The sequence below is a fragment of the Scyliorhinus torazame genome, chromosome 19 (genome assembly GCF_047496885.1).
Source record: "Scyliorhinus torazame isolate Kashiwa2021f chromosome 19, sScyTor2.1, whole genome shotgun sequence".
NCBI classification, from domain to species: domain Eukaryota; kingdom Metazoa; phylum Chordata; class Chondrichthyes; order Carcharhiniformes; family Scyliorhinidae; genus Scyliorhinus; species Scyliorhinus torazame.
This window is the reverse complement of record NC_092725.1, coordinates 93,455,883-93,474,880: the sequence shown is the minus strand read 5'-3', so window position 1 is coordinate 93,474,880 and position 18,998 is coordinate 93,455,883. Positions and strand designations below refer to the sequence as shown.

Sequence of the window (18,998 nt, the reverse complement as noted above, 5' to 3'; positions counted from 1 at the left end):
CACAGATCCATACGCAGTGTATACAATCACCCTCAACGACCAGGCACTTTCGGCACATCGGGGATATAGCAGGATCCCTCAGTGAGTCTGTGCCTCAGACTTGGAATGATATGCAAACAGGCAGTATCTTGAATTGAGACTCCTTCATTCTATTCCATACCAAAGTATTATTGGCATAATCCCAGATACTACCCCATGTCTCCTCATCAGTTTGAGTTGCCAAGTCTCATTCCCAAGACTGAACGTACCCAATGTACTAACACAGGATCTAGAGCACACGGTATCACAAAACCTGCTAATAAACTGTTTCAGGAATTCTTTCCATCGGGGAAATAGAAGAGTCAAGACGCAAAGTTGACTTGTTGATGATAAAGTCTCTAAATTGCAGATACTTAAAAAAAAGGAGTGTCTCGGATTGTCAAATTGTTAGCAGAGCTGCTCAAAGGATGACATGGAAGAACGACTCAATATATCTCGCAGCCAACAAATGCCACTATCTCTCCCAAGTATCCACTCCATGGCCCATAAGACTTATGTGGAAAGTCAGGCAGCCCTTTATAGGAGAAAGAGTGGAAGTCAGTCTAGATTTCCTTTCCAATTGACGAACCATCCTCCAGGCTCTAAGAGTATTAATAATAATAGCACTATTGCACCTAACAGTGTGAATTTTCGTTTCCCTTCAGTCCGGATGAAATGATCAATCGAACACCAAGTTACTTCAACAAACATACGTTTTATTCACGGCCGGAACTTAAGCACTGTACACCAAAGAGTCTACAGTTGCAAGTCGAAATTAATACAGCAGACAATTACATATATATAATTAAATGACAATGTTTCCTTCCTAAGGACAGCCCCCTTAGAGGAGGCCTGAGAATTACAGCATTCTGTGGCTCTCAGCTAAAATATAGTTATCTGTAGAATTAGAAACAATTCGCAAGGCCGTGTTTTATTACTGCAAACTGTCTAGCGCAAAAGCATGAGCGATAACAAAATGCCTTGAAATTCCATCAGACTAAAAACTCTGTTTGTCATTTCATTTTCCCATCAAGCTCTATTCTAGTTTAAGCCATATTCTCATTCCCCCCTTTTATCATTTCATGATAACTTCTAATCCATAGCCAATCGTCTCAGTCTCTCCCATTCTATCTGTACTTCTATCATTTTCTTACATTCCTCTGCACTTTCTTTCACATCCATTAACTCTTCAAGCCGCACCTCATGTTGCTGCATTAACTGTTGAGAAATTACTGCTGCACTGACACTTTTACACAAACATTTCATTAGGAAGCTAAGCATAATTATTACAAGTATTACAACTACCAGGATTATTAATCCATGCACCAGGTAAGATCCCCATGATCTGGCAAATAACCAATCTAACATCCCTTGATGTTTCATGCAGTTTCTTAACCTCTTTGCGGATATGATCCACAAGGTGGGTGATGTTCTCCGAACTATTGGGGATGTTCCGAACCGATCACGGCACAAGTCCCACCTTTGTTTGCAAAGAGGTAATCGAAGGCCATTCGGTTTTGTAGGGCTATGGTTCTTATTGCCACCATTTCATTATTTATCTCAGTCAATGCTTCAGTGGTGTCGTTTGCTACCTCCTCCAGGATTTTTGCTATCTTCCTTATTTTCTTCATTGCAAGAGCCACCGCAATAGGGGGAAGCAGGATCCCAAAGTATCGTTGCGTTTCGGTTATTGCTCTCTTTTGTCGCTTCGTCATTTGGTAATGGTCGCCTAAATTGGCGAGATGGTGTATAAACGGGACTACATACCCCAGATAACAGGATCCCGTCCAATTCTCTGGCAACCAGGGATATGCCTTGTGGCCACAAATAAAGTATGTCCCATTGTACGAAGTGAGTTTGTCCACATCAAACCCTTTAGCAATTAAAGAGTACTTGAAGGTACCTGTCCCATTTGCGTATAGGACATCCAGTGTACACCCATAAAACTGAGGAGACGTATATACGGGATAGACCTCGGAAATGTTGGCCACCACAAATCTGTGCTCGCATTGACTAGCACCTACAAATGTCCCTTTAACCACATTCCTTACTAAACATATTATTGCCAATGGTCTTCCCATGTAGGTGGTATTAGTGAGGGTAAGAAACGGAGGCTGGTGGGATCTGTTATAACTTAGTTGGTAGCACATCTCAAAGGTGTTCATTGGATAGCCCTCCTCTTTCCAAGGTCCTGGAGATATGGGGAGAAACGATAAACTAGGAGCTGCCCCGCCGTCTGGGTGTCTTACCACAGATGCAATTCTTATAGTCCTGGGGGATTGACGAGTACCATTCTGGTAAATATACCATTCTACTGTTTCTGACAGGTTAAGCGGAACAGGTCTGAGGGGGATCCCTCCCTTAGCATGGGTCGGGATATGTGTACATACCCAGCAACCAGAAACATTCATGTCCTTTGCGTACACATATGACATATACAGATACGTGTTTACATGTAATTCCCTTTTTTTCTGCAGGTCAACGCATCCCAAGGGTAAAGTCTTTTTTTTGTTTCTGCAGCTATAGTCCCATTTACAGTTGACCTGATGACAAGCTAGGTTGCCCTTAGTCACTCCACTGATGAGTATGGTCCGATTGCATCGTTGTACGTACGCCGAACATCCGTCCGCAGGGGTCGCGTTCCAAGGTCCTTCTCCTGAGCCTTGACTGGTGCATTGTAAGGTGTCTCCTCGACAGAGGTGATGAGTCCGTCTTCCCTTGGGGCCACAGGTTCTTTGCTTGGCCTCTCCTCCCGTTTCCAAAAGTCCCAGCAGGGTTACGATAATAAGTGTGGCCTTCATCCTTGAAGTGATGTCGGAGTTATTACCTAGGGCTCAAAACAGAGGGTTATTTTCTATTGCATTTTCACAACATTACAATGGAGGATGTGGATCCAGGCATTTCTGCCTTCCACTTTTACAGCAGTGGGAGTAGTGAGTAGGCCCTGGTGTGGTCCTTCCCATCGGGGTTCTAATCCTTTCCTAACCCAATTATGAATCAGAACATACTCCCCCGGATTAATAGCGACAGAACTGCATAAGCAGCTCGTACCCATGAATGGAGGCCTTTTAGTACTTTAGTCAAGGCTATCACATAGTTGGCCATTTCAGTGGTCATATGGTGAAACTGTACTTCCTTATGTTTCCCTTGATCCCAAGGAGTACGCAAGGGTTTTCCGTATAACATTTCGGCGGGACTCAGTCGCGTCTTTCCAGCTGGGGTTGCACGTATTTGGAAGAGGGCAATAGGCAATAATTTGAGCCAAGTGGCTCCAGTCTCTGCCTGTAGTTTTGCCAGTTTTGTTTTTAATGTCTGATTAGCCCTTTCTACCATTCCCGCTGCTTGGGGTCGGTATGCGCAATGTAATTGTTGTTTTATTCCCAGCTGAGTACAAAATTCCTCATTGAACTGTCCCACAAAATGAGGTCCATTATCAGAGCTTAATCGATATGGAATCCCAAATCTAGGAACAATTTCTCGCATCAAAACTTTTACTACCGTGGAAGCTTTGTTATCTACAGTGGGGTAAGCTTCTATCCATTTACTAAATACATCAACAATAACCAATACATGTTTATAACATTGGCAGCTTTCCAACTCAATGTAATCCATCTGGAGTGTCTCAAAGGGACCTTCCGGTAGCAGGGTTTTACCCATTTCACAGGGTATTGCTTTTCCAGGATTATACTGCTGACATACTAGGCAACGACTGCTAATGTTTTGCGCTATGTCCTGCAGTCTTGGATGCCACCAAGTCTTGAGCAATACATCACTCGTAGCTCGCGCACCACAATGAGTTGCAAAGTGAACACATTCGGTACTCCCGCCATAACTCAATCAATTTCTTAGCCGTGGAGCTACGGTTACGTTGCCAAATAATCTGCTGTGCCTCTATAACCGTAGGCAAATCTTTTGATCCTCCCATGGGCCATTTCCCCTTTTCCAAATTCTTATGCAATTCCCCCGACAACTGCCGCAGCTGCTGAGAATGTTCCGGATACTGTTCACAAAGAGTCTGAAGCGCGCTTCCACTATCAGAGGTGCTATCCAGAGTATTACCCATTGTCTCCTATCCTCGGATTATCCTTGTGGTTACCTACTTTTTTTTTTAATAAATATTTTATTGAAAATTTTTGGTCAACCAACACAGTACATTGTGCCTCCTTTACACAATATTATAACAACACAAATAACAATGACCTATTTTATGAACAAACAAAAAAAAATGAATAAATAATAAATAACAAAAATGAAAACTAACCCTAATTGGCAACTGCCTTATCACAAGTAACACACTCCAAAAATATAATTTAACAGTCCAATATATAATTATCTGTAGCAACGACCTATACATATTATACAGTATATATTAACAACCCTGAGAGTCCTTCTGGTTCCTCCTCACCCCCCCCCCCCCCCGATCCTGGGCTGCTGCTGCTGCCTTCTTTTTTCCATTCCATCTATCTTTCTGCGAGGTATTCGACGAACGGTTGCCACCGCCTGGTGAACCCTTGAGCCGACCCCCTTAGAACGAACTTAATCCGCTCTAGCTTTATAAACCCTGCCATGTCATTTATCCAGGTCTCCACCCCCGGGGGCTTGGCTTCTTTCCACATTAACAATATCCTGCGCCGGGCTACTAAGGACGTAAAGGCCAAAACATCGGCCTCTCTCGCCTCCTGCACTCCCGGCTCTTGTGCAACCCCAAATATAGCCAACCCCCAGCTTGGTTCGACCCGGACCCCCACTACTTTTGAAAGCACCTTTGTCACCCCCATCCAAAACCCCTGTAGTGCCGGGCATGACCAAAACATATGGGTATGATTCGCTGGGCTTCTCGAGCACCTCGCACACCTATCCTCCACCCCAAAAAATTTACTGAGCCGTGCTCCAGTCATATGCGCCCTGTGTAATACCTTAAACTGAATCAGGCTTAGCCTGGCACACGAGGACGACGAGTTTACCCTGCTTAGGGCATCTGCCCACAGCTCCTCCTCGATCTCCTCCCCCAGCTCTTCTTCCCATTTCCCTTTTAGTTCATCTACCATAGTCTCCCCTTCGTCCCTCATTTCCCTATATATATCTGACACCTTACCATCCCCCACCCATGTCTTTGAGATCACTCTGTCCTGCACCTCTTGTGTCGGGAACTGCGGGAATTCCCTCACCTGTTGCCTCGCAAAAGCCCTCAGTTGCATATACCTGAATGCATTATATGGCAACCCATATTTCTCGGTCAGCGCTCCCAGACTCGCGAACTTCCCATCCACAAACAGATCTTTCAGTTGCGTTATTCCTGCTCTTTGCCACATTCCATATCCCCCATCCATTCCCCCCGGGGCAAACCTATGGTTGTTTCTTATCGGGGACCCCCCCAAGGCTCCAGTCTTTCCCCTATGCCGTCTCCACTGTCCCCAAATCTTCAGTGTAGCCACCACCACCGGGCTTGTGGTGTAGTTCCTCGGTGAGAACGGCAATGGGGCTATCACCATAGCCTGTAGGCTAGTCCCCCTACAGGACGCCCTCTCTAATCTCTTCCACGTCGCTCCTTCCTCCTCTCCCATCCACTTACTCACCATTGAAATATTAGCGGCCCAATAATACTCACTTAGGCTCGGTAGTGCCAGCCCCCCCCTATCCCTGCTACGCTGTAAGAATCCCTTCCTCACTCTCGGGGTCTCCCCGGCCCACACAAAACCCATGATGCTCTTTTCAATTCTTTTAAAAAAAGCCTTCGTGATCACCACCGGGAGGCACTGAAACACAAAGAGGAATCTCGGGAGGACCACCATCTTAACCGCCTGCATCCTCCCTGCCAGTGACAGGGATACCATATCCCATCTCTTGAAATCCTCCTCCATTTGTTCCACCAACCGCGTTAAATTTAACCTATGCAATGTGCCCCAATTCATGGCTATCTGGATCCCCAGGTAACGAAAGTCCCTTGTTACCTTCCTCAACGGTAGGTCCTCTATTTCTCTACTCTGCTCCCCTGGATGCACCACAAACAACTCACTTTTCCCCATGTTCTTTATACCCTGAAAAGTCCCCAAACTCCCCAAGTATCCGCATTATTTCTGGCATCCCCTCCGCCGGGTCTGCCACGTATAGTAGCAAATCGTCCGCATACAAAGATACCCGGTGTTCTTCTCCTCCTCTAAGTACTCCCCTCCACTTCTTGGAACCCCTCAACGCTATCGCCAGGGGCTCAATCGCCAGTGCAAACAATAATGGGGACAGAGGGCATCCCTGCCTTGTCCCTCTATGGAGCCGAAAATATGCAGATCCTCATCCATTCGTGACCACGCTCGCCATCGGGGCCCTATACAACAGCTGCACCCATCTAACATACCCCTCTCCAAAACCAAATCTCCTCAACACCTCCCACAAATAATCCCACTCCACTCTATCAAATGCTTTCTCGGCATCCATCGCCACTACTATCTCCGTTTCCCCCTCTGGTGGGGCCATCATCATTACCCCTAACAGCCTCCGTATATTCGTGTTCAGCTGTCTCCCCTTCACAAACCCAGTTTGGTCCTCGTGGACCACCCCCGGGACACATTCCTCTATTCTCATTGCCATTACCTTGGCCAGGATCTTGGCATCTACATTTAGGAGGGAAATAGGTCTATAAGACCCGCATTGTAGCGGGTCCTTTGCCTTCTTTAAGAGAAGCGATATCGTTGCTTCAGACATAGTCGGGGGCAGTTGTCCCCTTTCCTTTGCCTCATTAAAGGTCCTCGTCAATACCGGGGCGAGCAAGTCCACATATTTTCTATAGAATTCGACTGGGAATCCATCCGGTCCCGGGGCCTTTCCCGCCTGCATGCTCCTAATTCCTTTCACCATTTCTTCTACCTCGATCTGTGCTCCAAGTCCCACCATTTCCTGCTCTTCCACCTTGGGAAATTCCAGCCGATCCAAGAAGCCCATCATTCTCTCCCTCCCATCCAGGGGTTGAGCTTCATATAATTTTTTATAAAATGTCTTGAACACTCCATTCACTCTCTCCGCTCCCCGCTCCATCTCTCCTTCCTCATCCCTCACTCCCCCTATTTCCCTCGCTGCTCCCCTTTTCCTCAATTGGTGTGCCAGCAACCTGCTCGCCTTCTCCCCATATTCGTACTGTACACCCTGTGCCTTCCTCCATTGTGCCTCTGCAGTGCCCGTAGTCAGCAAGTCAAATTCTACATGAAGCCTTTGCCTTTCCCTGTACAGTCCCTCCTCCGGTGCTTCCGCATATTGTCTGTCCACCCTCAAAAGTTCTTGCAGCAACCGCTCCCGTTCCTTACTCTCCTGCTTCCCTTTATGTGCCCTTATTGATATCAGCTCCCCTCTAACCACCGCCTTCAACGCCTCCCAGACCACTCCCACCTGGACCTCCCCATTACCATTGAGTTCCAAGTACTTTTCAATGCACCCCCTCACCCTTAGACACACCCCCTCATCTGCCATTAGACCCATGTCCATTCTCCAGGGTGGGCGCCCTCCTGTTTCCTCCCCTATCTCCAAGTCTACCCAGTGTGGAGCGTGATCCGAAATGGCTATAGCCGTATACTCCATTCCCCTCACCTTCGGGATCAACGCCCTTCCCAGCACAAAAAAGTCTATTCGCGAGTAGACTTTATGGACATAGGACAAGAACTCCTTACTCCTAGGTCTGCTAAATCTCCACGGGTCTACACCTCCCATCTGCTCCATAAAATCTTTAAGTACCTTGGCTGCTGCCGGCCTCCTTCCAGTCCTGGACTTCGACCTATCCAGCCCTGGTTCCAACACCATATAAAAATCTCCCCCCAATATCAGCTTTCCCATCTCTAGGTCCGGAATGCGTCCTAGCATCCGCCTCATAAAATTGGCATCATCCCAGTTCGGGGCATATACATTTACCAAAACCACCGTCTCCCCCTGTAGTTTGCCACTCACCATCACGTATCTGCCCCCGTTATCCGCCACTATAGTCTTTGCCTCGAACATTACCCGCTTCCCCACTAATATAGCCACCCCCCTGTTTTTCGCATCTAGCCCCGAATGGAACACCTGCCCCACCCATCCTTTACGTAGCCTAACCTGGTCTATCAGTTTCAGGTGCGTTTCCTGTAACATAACCACATCTGCCTTAAGTTTCTTAAGGTGTGCGAGTACCCGTGCCCTCTTTATCGGCCCGTTCAGCCCTCTCACGTTCCACGTGATCAGCCGGGTTGGGGGGCTTCCTACCCCCCCCCCTTGTCGATTAGCCATCCCCTTTTTCCAGCTCCTCACCCGGTTCCCACGCAGCTGTATCTCCCCCAGGCGGTGCCCCCCCGCCCATCCCCTCCCATACCAGCTCCCCCCTCTCCCCAGCAGCAGCAACCCAATAATTCCCCCCTCCCACCCCCCCGCTAGATCCCCCGCTAGCGTAATTACTCCCCCCATGTTGCTCCCAGAAGTCAGCAAACTCTGGCCGACCTCGGCTTCCCCCCGTGACCTCGGCTCGCACCGTGCGACACCCCCTCCTTCCTGCTTCTCTATTCCCGCCATGATTATCATAGCGCGGGAACCAAGCCCGCGCTTCTCCCTTGGCCCCGCCCCCAATGGCCAACGCCCCATCTCCTCCACCTCCCCTCCTCCCCCCATCACCACCTGTGGAAGAGAGAAAAGTTACCACATCGCAGGATTAGTACATAAAACTCCTCTTTCCCCCCTTTTTAACCCCCCTCTTCGCCCCCCACATTCGCCCCACCACTTTGTTCAAACGTTCTTTTTAATAACCCGCTCATTCCAGTTTTTCTTCCACAATAAAAGTCCACGCTTCATCCGCCGTCTCAAAGTAGTGGTGCCTCCCTCGATATGTGACCCACAGTCTTGCCGGTTGCAGCATTCCAAATTTTATCTTCTTTTTATGAAGCACCGCCTTGGCCCGATTAAAGCTCGCCCTCCTTCTCGCCACCTCCGCACTCCAGTCTTGATAAACGCGGATCACCGCGTTCTCCCATTTACTGCTCCGAGTTTTCTTTGCCTATCTAAGGACCATTTCGCTATCCTTAAAACGGAGGAATCTCACCACTATGGCTCTGGGAATTTCTCCTACTCTCGGTCCTCGCGCCATCACTCGGTATGCTCCCTCCACCTCCAATGGACCCGCCGGGGCCTCCGTTCCCATTAACGAGTGCAGCATCGTGCTCACATATGCCCCGACGTCTGCTCCCTCCGCACCTTCAGGAAGACCAAGAATCCTCAGGTTGTTCCTCCTTGCGTTGTTCTCCAGTGCCTCCAACCTTTCCACACGTCGTTTCTGATGTGCCTCATGCGTCTCCGTCTTCACCACCAGGCCCTGTATGTTGTCCTCATTCTCGGCTGCCTTTGCCTTCACGACCCGAAGCTCCCGCTCCTGGGTCTTTTGTTCCTCCTTTAGCCCTTCGATCGCCTGTAGTATCGGGACCAACAGCTCTTTCTTCATTTCCTTTTTGAGCTCTTCCACACAGCATTTCAAGAACTCTTGTTGTTCAGGGCCCCATGTTAAACTGCCACCTTCCGACGCTATCTTGGTTTTTGCTTGCCTTCCTTGCCGCTGTTCTAAAGGATCCACTGCAATCCGGCCACTTTCTCCTCCTTTTTTCATCCGTATCCAGGGGGGATTCCCTTCTGGTTTACCGCACAGTGTTTTTAGCCGTCAAAATTGCCGTTGGGGCTCCTATCAAGAGCCCAAAAGTCCGTTTCACCGGGAGCTGCCGAAACGTGCGACTCAGCTGGTCATCGCCGCACCTGGAAGTCGTGGTTACCTACTTAATTTTGATAGCGATCCTAAATCGCTTATTCAATCAAGAATTTAAATGGGGTTATCCTGCCCCGTTACCCAATCAGGAGGCTTAGGCAATTGTTCAAAAGTAACTTTTAGAAGGTCAAAGTCTGGAAATGAAACATGAAAAGAGAGAGAGAGCTAATCTTCAGCTAAACTCAAACTCAAAGTCAAAAACACTACATCACTACAAAGACAGACTGACTTAAACAGACTGACAGACTCAGGGAATTAAAGACATAACTAACAAACTTAAGAAATTGTTTGAGTGTTCCGACAGGGTACGCAACGGTGAAACCCTGTTTATTGTGGAGTTTAAGGCGTCATCCGCCCCTGGTGAGAAGTACTATAATTTAGATGGAGCTATCCGTTCTCCGCTGTAGCCAATAGTCAACCCGGAGTGTCGAACAAGTCAAGACACTGGTTGAGACAATCGCTTGTTTTAAGGGCAACCTTTTATCGCGAAGGTATCAAGCAACCAGAAGGATCATCAACAGCCAAGCACCTTTCTAATTCGAAGAGGACTCTAAACTCTTATGGGCCTCTAACCCAGAATCCGAAGAGGACTCTAACCTCTTACGGGACTCCAACCCAGGGATTCGAAGAGGACTCTAGCCTCTTACGGGACTCCAACCCAGGGATTCGAAGAGGACTCTAACCTCTTACAGGACTCCAACCCAGGGATTCGAAGAGGACTCTAACCTCTTATGGGATTCCAACCCAGGGATTCGAAGAGGACTCTAACCTCCTACGGGACTCCAACCCTTCCCGGGCCTCTAACCCGGTCTGTAACGGGTTCGCCGGACTGACTTGATCTCGTAAGAGTCTCTCCAGAAACAGACAGTAGGACCAGGCCGCGCTGGGTACAGCGGAGGGGGAAACCAAAGTGGTAACAAGGGTACTCACATTTGAGGGCCCGATCCCTCCTTCGCCTCCGGACACGACCAGTCAGTTACACCGTCTGCTCCTGGCAAGGCTCCGTGAGAACCATCCTCTGCTACCAAATGTGAATTAGTTTCCCTTCAGTCCGGATGAAATGACCAATCGAACACCAAGTTACTTCAACGTACGTTTATTCACGGCCGGGACTTGAGCACTGTACATCAAAGAGTCTACAGTAGCAAGTCGAAGTTAATACAGCAGACAATTACATATATATAATTAAATGACAATGTTTCCTTCCTAAGGACAGCCCTCTTAGAGGAGGCCTGAGAATTACAGCATTCTGTGGCTCTCAGCTAAAATATAGTTATCTGTAGAATTAGAAACGATTCCCAAGGCCATGTTTTGTTACTGCAAACTGTCTAGCGCAAAAGCATAAGCGATAACAAAATGCCTTGAAATTCCATTAGACTAAAAACTCTGTTTGACATTTCATTTTCCCATCAAGCTCTATTCTAGTTTAAGCCATATTCTCAGCAGAACCTGACTTAAAGTCCTTATAAGACCTGGAGGGGGGAAAGCCGATTGGACTGCTTCAATATCAAGCCAAATTGAGGTAGAGACCTTCCTAACCTAGTCTATTATAAACCTGAGATTAAAGGCTAATTGGTACAGTCTAATATTCGGGACCCCCAGATCTGAGGCGGGATTCTCCCCTACCCGGCGGGGCGGGGGGTCCCGGCGGGATGGAGTGGCGTGAACCACTCCAGCGTCGGGACGCCCCAAAGGTGCGGATCCGCACCTTTAGGGGCCAGGCCCTCACCTTTAGGGGCTAGGCCCACGCCAAAGTGGTTGCCGTCCCGCCGGCTGGTGTGAAAGGCCTTTGGCGCCACGCCAGCCAGGGCCGAAGGGACTCCGCCGGCCGGCGGAAGTCCTCGCATGCACGGGAGCGTCGGCGGCTGCTGACGTCATCCCTGCGCATGCACGGGGGGTGGGGTCACCTCCGCGTCAGCCATCGCGGCGGCTATGGCTGACGCGGAGGGGAAAGAGTGCCCCCACGGCACAGGCCCGCCCGTGGATCGTGGGCCCCAATCACGGGCCAGGCCACCGTGGGGACACCTCCTGGGGCAAGATCGCCCCCCCACCCCCACCCCCCAGCCCGCTTGCACCACCTGGTCCCACCAGTAAGGGAGCTGGTTTAATTCATGCCGGCGGGACCGGCATTACAGCAGCGGGACTTGGACCCATCGCGGGCTGGAGAATCGCCGGGGGGGGGGGGGGGGGGCCGACCGGCGCGATTCCCGCCCCCGCCAAATCTCCGGTGCCAAAGAATTTGGTGGCCAGTGGGAGCGGGATTCATGCCGCCCCCTGGCGATTCTCCGACCCGGCGGAGGGTCGGAGAATCCCACCCCTGCTCTTAGAAGCTTGGAGCTGCAGCTTGGTAGACCTTAGACGAGGCTTCTTTTTATTCCAAATAAATGAGCTAATCATTCCATAAATTTCCTTCAGGACTCTAGCAGACAACAAGATCAACAACATCTGCAAGGGATATAAAAATTTAGGCAACACATTCATCTTAATCAAAGCAATCCTCACCAACCATGATAGAGGCAGAAAGGACCAACGTGTCAGGTCCCATCTAATTGATGCAATTAACTGATGAAAATTTGCCCTATACACTTGTTTAAAAAGGGGGGTAATTACAACACCCAGTTAAGAGAACCCCGATTGAGACCATCTAAAAGGGAAATCACCTAAAAGGGAAATTACGGGGGTAGCTTCCAATTTTGTGAAGTTAATCTTATTACTGGAGAAGGCATTAAACCAAAAATGAAAGGGAGAACTGAAACATCCGGCCTCAGCACGAACAGCAGCACATCGTCAGCATAAAGCGTGATCTTGTGTTGCTTCCCTCCATAGCACAACCCAAATATCAAGGGATCCTCCCAAATAGTGTCTACCAATAGCTCTATGGCCAAAGCGAACAGAACGGGGCAGCCATGCCTAGTCCCTCTCTGAAGATCAATATTTCCAGAACTGTAACCATTCGTAAGCACTGTGGCCAAAGGCCTTTTGTCCAACTCCAAAATCCACTTGACATATTCCTCACCTAGCCCAAACCTCCACAATGTATAAATTAAGTAATTTCAAAAGCTTTCTCTGCATCATAGGAGATCATTAACCCATTCAACGCCCACTTGTGGAAAACTTGGATCATATTCAGTAGCTTCCTGATATTGCTAGGAAACCGCCCCTTTATTTTTTATAAAATAATCCTTATTGTCATAAGTAGGCTGACATTAACACTGCAATGAAGTTACTGTGAAAAGCTCCTAGTCGCCACATCCTGCGCCTATTCGGGTACAGAGAGGGAGAATTCAGAGTGTCCAAATTATCTAATAGCACATCTTTTGGGACTTTTGGGAGGAAACCCACGCAGACACGGGGAGAATGTGCAGACTCCGCGCAGACAGTGACCCAAGCCGGGAATCGAATCTGGGACCCTGGTGCTGTGAAGCCATAGTTCTAGCCATTATGCTACCGTGCTGTCCCTTTATAAACCCAGTCTGGTCCTCCCGGATAATCATCAGAAGAATTCACTCTAACTGACGTGCCAACAACTTAGACAGCACTTTTGAATTAACATTTAAAAGAAAGGTTGGCCTATAGGAGGCACACTCCTCCGGGTTCTTGTCTGCGTTCAAAATCAGTGAAATAATCACTTCCCGGAGGTCGGTGGCAGCAGACCTATCTTGAAAGAATGACAGTACATGCCATCTAATGGATCAATTAACAGGTCTTTAAATTCTCTGAAAAACTCACACACAAAACTATCTGGCGTAAGGGTTCTCCTAATTAAACCCTGTTTGTTCCCTGTATTCCCCTTTCTTTTATTTTTGCAATTAGCATTTTGATGCATGAATGGTTAATAGGCTTTAAGGCAAGGCGGCTTGTATGTGGCCTGTGCCTTTAATTTGAGCAGAGGATTGTAGCAGCAGGAAAGATCAGTGATGACTTGCTTTGACTGACTTGGCTGGCGGCCAATGAATTGGCTTGAAATGCTGTGCATTTGCCCAGTAACCAGTGGTGATTGGTTCTGATTCTCTCTAAAAATCCAGTGTAAGAGTTCTTATCCCTTCCCAGTAAAACTGGATTTCATTCTCTGGAGACTTTAAAGGATTGAAATCAACCCACGGGCTGGAAGCTGGGTTTGAGGTCAAACAAAGGGTCTCAAGGAAGAAACAGACCTGAAGATGAACCTTCAAGTTGAAGGCCTAGTTTAATAAAAGCTAAAGTGTCTCTCCAGAAGACAACCTACTGCTTGTGAGTACTGAACCAATGGCTCTACAAGAAGATCATCTTCAACTCTAAACCATGGCCTTTGATCAACCATGTGTTGGGAGGAATGCTTGCTGCAAAGAACTCATCATCTGATGCAAGGACTCTTATTTTCTTTGCCCGTAACAATTATTATTTTTACCCCTTTCCACCCCTCTGTGATTGTCCTGGTGTGTAGGTAGACGGTGGGGCAGTTAAAGGTGAGCGGGACAGTAGATTAGCTTGCTTGTTATCCATCTGAAATTACTTCATATTTATCTCTGTTATAAATAAAAAGAAATTGTTAATCAACTTACAAACCTGGTGACTGTAGTTATTGGGCAGCCAAGGGCCAAAGATTTCTGGAATTTTTGTATGAATTATTGGTTAATTCACTTGTGTTGGGAATCCGGTGCCTGTGGGGCTGGAATTGATCATGTAGTAGCCCAGGGTGTCATAATACTGGCCCAGGAGCTTTGCCCTGATGATGCTCACTTTTTGAGATATGAGCATTAAGGGTCAAACATTAATCCTCTGAAGGCACAGGGTGCTCGAGGGAAGAGAGGATGCGCTCCATACATGTCAACGCATCCGCAGACTGACCCAACCTATACAGTTCAGCATAACAATCCCCAAATGTCCTATTAATATCTTCAGTTTTAATTAATTTACTACCCCGAGAATCACCCCTCTTCTTGGTCAAAAAAGCCAAGTATCTGCTCGCTGCTTGTCTTGTTCCCAAATTCATACAATCTTTGTTTCAAAAATTTAAGGTTCCTTTCAGCCCGCTGGATCAGCAGGGAATCAAGGGCCACTCAAGGTGTGTTAACCTCTCTAAACAATTACCGCTAGGATTTCTCCTTCACTCCTCCTCCACTTGGGCCAATCGAGCATCCAGCCAATGCTAGCTTTCCAGCATTCAACATCTTTTGTTCATCGTAAAAGAAATAACCAACCCCATAGCATAAACAGGTTTCCCACAAAATAGAGGGGGTCACACCAGAAAGGGAACTGAATGAGTAAAAAAGCTCAAACTCTTTCTGAAAATAGGTAGGAGAGGATCTATGCCGAAGCAGAGACGCATCAAAATGCCATGACCAAGATGGCAGGGGGGGGGGGGGGGGTGCGGGTGCGGGGGGGGGGGGGGGTGCGGGGGGGGGGGGGGGGGGGGGGTAAGCCCTTAAGCATAAACTCAAAGAAGACAGGAACATAGTCAGATATCACAGTACTACCCATAGAACAGGAGGATGCCAGATGTAAGATTGCCCAAGCAACAAAGAAGTAATTAATTCGAGTTTGACATGAATGAGGGGCTGAGAAAAATGTAGCTTCCTTTTCCCTAGTGTGTCAGGTCCTCCACGCGTCTTGATATCTCATTTCCACACATATTGACGTCAATGTTGTTGCCTGTAGAGCGGGGGTATTTCTGGCTAACAGGGGCGTGTCAATCAAGGGATTAAAATAACAATTAAAGTCTCCGCCCACAAACGAATTGGTCGAAACCAACTCCACATAGTTCATAAAGACTTCAGTAACAAATTCCGGGGAGTGATTAGAAGGGCCATACACATTCATCATCAAGACAGATTCTCCATATATAAGCCCCTTAATAATCACATATCTACCCCCCTAATCTTTCACACATTTCTCCACCATAAAGGGCACCTTTTTATTGACCAAATTACCGCTCCCCTGCTGCTAGTCAGAAATGAGGCAAAAAATCGTGCCCCACCTAGTCCCGCTTTAATTCTGAAGTGTCCTTGTCAACCAAATGAGTCTTCTGTAACAAGGCTATGTCAACTTTCTCCTTCTGAAGTAGTAAAGCTCAGGAGATCCTAAAAGTGATTCAAAACGGAGGTTTATTTCCAACCAAAATAAAAGGCCATAATGCGTGTACAGCACTCAAGTCCTAACCAGGACTATCGATCATGCCGGTCCCAATCCAGGCCGGCTTTTAAGGATGAATTCCGTAAGGCCCAGCTGATAGGCATGCCCATCAGGGGGGGGAGCTTGTATTCCATGTGTCCCACAGGGAGATCAATCGGGTCGTCCCTGTGGGTCATGAGAGAGTTAGTGCATTGAGAAAAAACAAGGGGCGGAATTGTCCATCCTGCCAGACCCATTTTCCGGAGGAGTGCGCCCCCGCAGGCAGCGGGATTCTCCATTCTCACAGCCGGCCAATGGGGTTTCCCCATTGTGGGCCACCCCACGCTGTCGGGAGAGGCGCGGGTGGGGTGTGCTGCTGACGGGGCGGAGGATCCTACCAATGGAAAATCCCACAGATTTTTGATAGGATATCCTTTTGATAGGATGATGAATTCCCCGTACGTTCCAAGAACATTGTTTAAAATTAGCTACTACCATCGCAAAGCTCACCAGAAACAAAATAGGATGGGATTTTTGTGCCGAATTCGGACCTGCACAAAATCGCACCTCCCCCATCTCAAACTGCACCAGAGGCAACAGAATATCCGCAAAACGTTCTTTTCTCTGATAAAATATTTGTCTGTACCATTGTAGGATTCATTCAACATCACACAAACCCCGACAGTAAAAATACAAAAAAATCATTACCACAATAGTTCTATGGGGATATTCCTCAACACAAATGAGGACTCGCAAGGTTAACCCTCCAGTCATACCATCATTATCATCAGGAGACAGACTCCTTGGAAGGGAGAAGAAAAGAGCCAACAAGGGAATGGGAACCAAATGTCCCTCCTGCATTTAGGACCCACCCATGAAGACCTAGACCTTCCACCCACCTCCTGGCAATGGCGCCATTCAATTCTATCATGAATAAATAATACAACCAGTATTACTTATATAAAGATACGGATTAGAAGAGAAAAAGACAGATAATTAGCATGTGGCACAGTTACCTCAAATAAAAGTCCCTGAAAATCTTAAGGGTAAGATAATCAGCATAGTGCTCAAATGATAACACTCCCAATAATTAGGATACATGACAAGATAAAATCATACAAAAACAATATAGCAGGGAGAAAGTCTAAAATTAAAATTTCAACCAGCTGCAGATTGTCAGTCTGGTTTGCACATCTTTCCTCACATTATGCCAAATTGCAAAGTACAAATTTAAGAACCGGTGTTCCAAATTAGCGCTCTGGCGTTTGGGATACCCTCATATCTAACATCAGCAGGGTTCTTAACATTATTAAATGCTAGTGTCCCCAGAAATAAAACTAAAGGCTATTTGTTTCTTAAAAGACAGGTATGTGTTTAGATACTTATTTTAATTACTATATTTTATCAATTTTATTTCAATTATTTTATTTTGTATTAATTTGATTAAGTTTTAGTTCTTGATATTTACAGATCTACCTTAAAGCTTGTGTCTTAAGCTGCCTATAAATACACTATCCTTTACACCAAGCACTAACTGGTCAATCAACTAACCGGTTTCCTGTGATGTCACATTTGGTTTGTTTCACTCACGTTTCTTCAGCAGCTGAGATAGCTGTGCACCAGACTGCCTCTGCTCAGCTCCAAAGCAAGAAACGCTGCACTCCGATCCCTATCCCCAGAACTCCACCTAACCTGTACATCGTTGGACATGAAGGGAACATTTAGCATTGCCAATCCACCTAATCTGCACATCTTTGGACTGTGGGAGGAAACAGGAACACCCGGAGGAAACCTACGCAGACACAGGGAGAACGTGCAAACACGACACAGTCACCCAAGGCCATAATTGAACCAGGGCTCCTAGCAATTCCCAAGCTCTATTTACGGTGCTCCAAACTCCCACCAGCCCCTGCATGGCCCAGGTAGGAAAGGATCCATGGATTCTATTTAGGTGCACCTGACTGCCTCTGCTCAGCTTCCAGGTAGGAAAAGGTGTTAGTTGTATAATAATTGCCATTCATTTTGTGCAAGTGATTGGCATTAACTGGGAATTTATTTGTGGTACTATAAATGCAATAAACTAAAACAGGGGTTCTTGTGTTCGGAGGTGCATGTTTGTAATGTGCATTCCTGTAAATAAAAAATTATAGAAGTGTTTAAAGATTGGTTCTAGTTCTATCTTTGACCACCATGTTGCGTAAAACTCTAATTTCATGATTCATGTTTTAAGAATTGAAATTTTAAATGTAAGATAATGGGGGGAGGGGGCACCGGGTTTGAGAAGTTGAGGGGGGACTGGTTTGAGAACCTGGTGAACACTCCTGTTTACTTCAGGGGTTAAAGTTAGAGATCTAAAAACAAGCTTAGTAAAGGAGCCTATAAATTTGTAATTATCCCATTAGAGGTATAAGTTATTCATTTAATTTCAAGATCTTGGAAAGTATAATGTTACGACTGCAACCGATATTAATGTTGAGCAAGTCATAACCCAGGTTGAAATCTTTTGCAATTGATTGTAATTTTTTGCATTGTAGAAATGAAGAGGGAAAGCTACTGAACACAAAATCACAGGTCTCCAGTGAGAACTTTTAAAAATGTGAAGAATTAAAATGTTTATTAAAAGACAGAAAAGGTCAAATTTAAGCATAAAAGATATACAATTAGAAAGAAATTTTACAAAATAACCCCCCAAAAATGCAATATCAAAGATTCACAACAAAACTATCATTTTGGCAACCTCCATTATAGATTCTTAACCATAAAATCCAAGAAATAGTACCCAAACCGAGAAATTGGAGTATTATCCGTGACTTTTCAGAACAAATTTATGCCGAAGTGTTTTTTCCAAAGGGAGATTCAAAAGAAACCAGTTTCGCAAGACAAATATTCTCCACACCAAAACAGAGTTTCTTTCTTCAATTAACACACATTAACAGTTTTGCTACAGACTCCAAAACACAGGGGCTGGCTTTCAGTTGAACTTCACCCCACCCCACCTACACCGTTTTACAACAGCTAACTACAGCTGAAAACATATTTTCATAAATAACTCCTTATCTCTTTCATCTGAGTGCTCCATTGTCTTTAAATATTCCTTTGAACACCTAGTTTCCCAAATATTGAAAACTTTTGA

General features: G+C 46.6%; 1 protein-coding gene across 1 annotated transcript; it reads right to left on the bottom strand.

Annotated features, from left to right (window-relative positions):
* Positions 1–749: 749 nt before the first annotated feature.
* LOC140395921 (uncharacterized) lies at positions 750–18,779 on the bottom strand. Its single transcript, XM_072483966.1, has 2 exons — positions 18,645–18,779; positions 750–2,851 (listed from the first exon to the last, which is right to left on the bottom strand). Exon 2 carries the CDS (start codon positions 2,817–2,819, stop codon positions 1,458–1,460), a length of 1,362 nt encoding a protein of 453 aa, XP_072340067.1. The 5' UTR covers positions 2,820–2,851; positions 18,645–18,779; the 3' UTR covers positions 750–1,457.
* Between the last annotated feature and the right edge of the window lie 219 nt (positions 18,780–18,998).

Excerpts from the sequence above, each read along its gene's own strand:
- LOC140395921 (XM_072483966.1), bottom strand. The coding sequence starts at position 2,819 with ATGAAGGCCACACTTATTATCGTAACCCTGCTGGGACTTTTGGAAACG.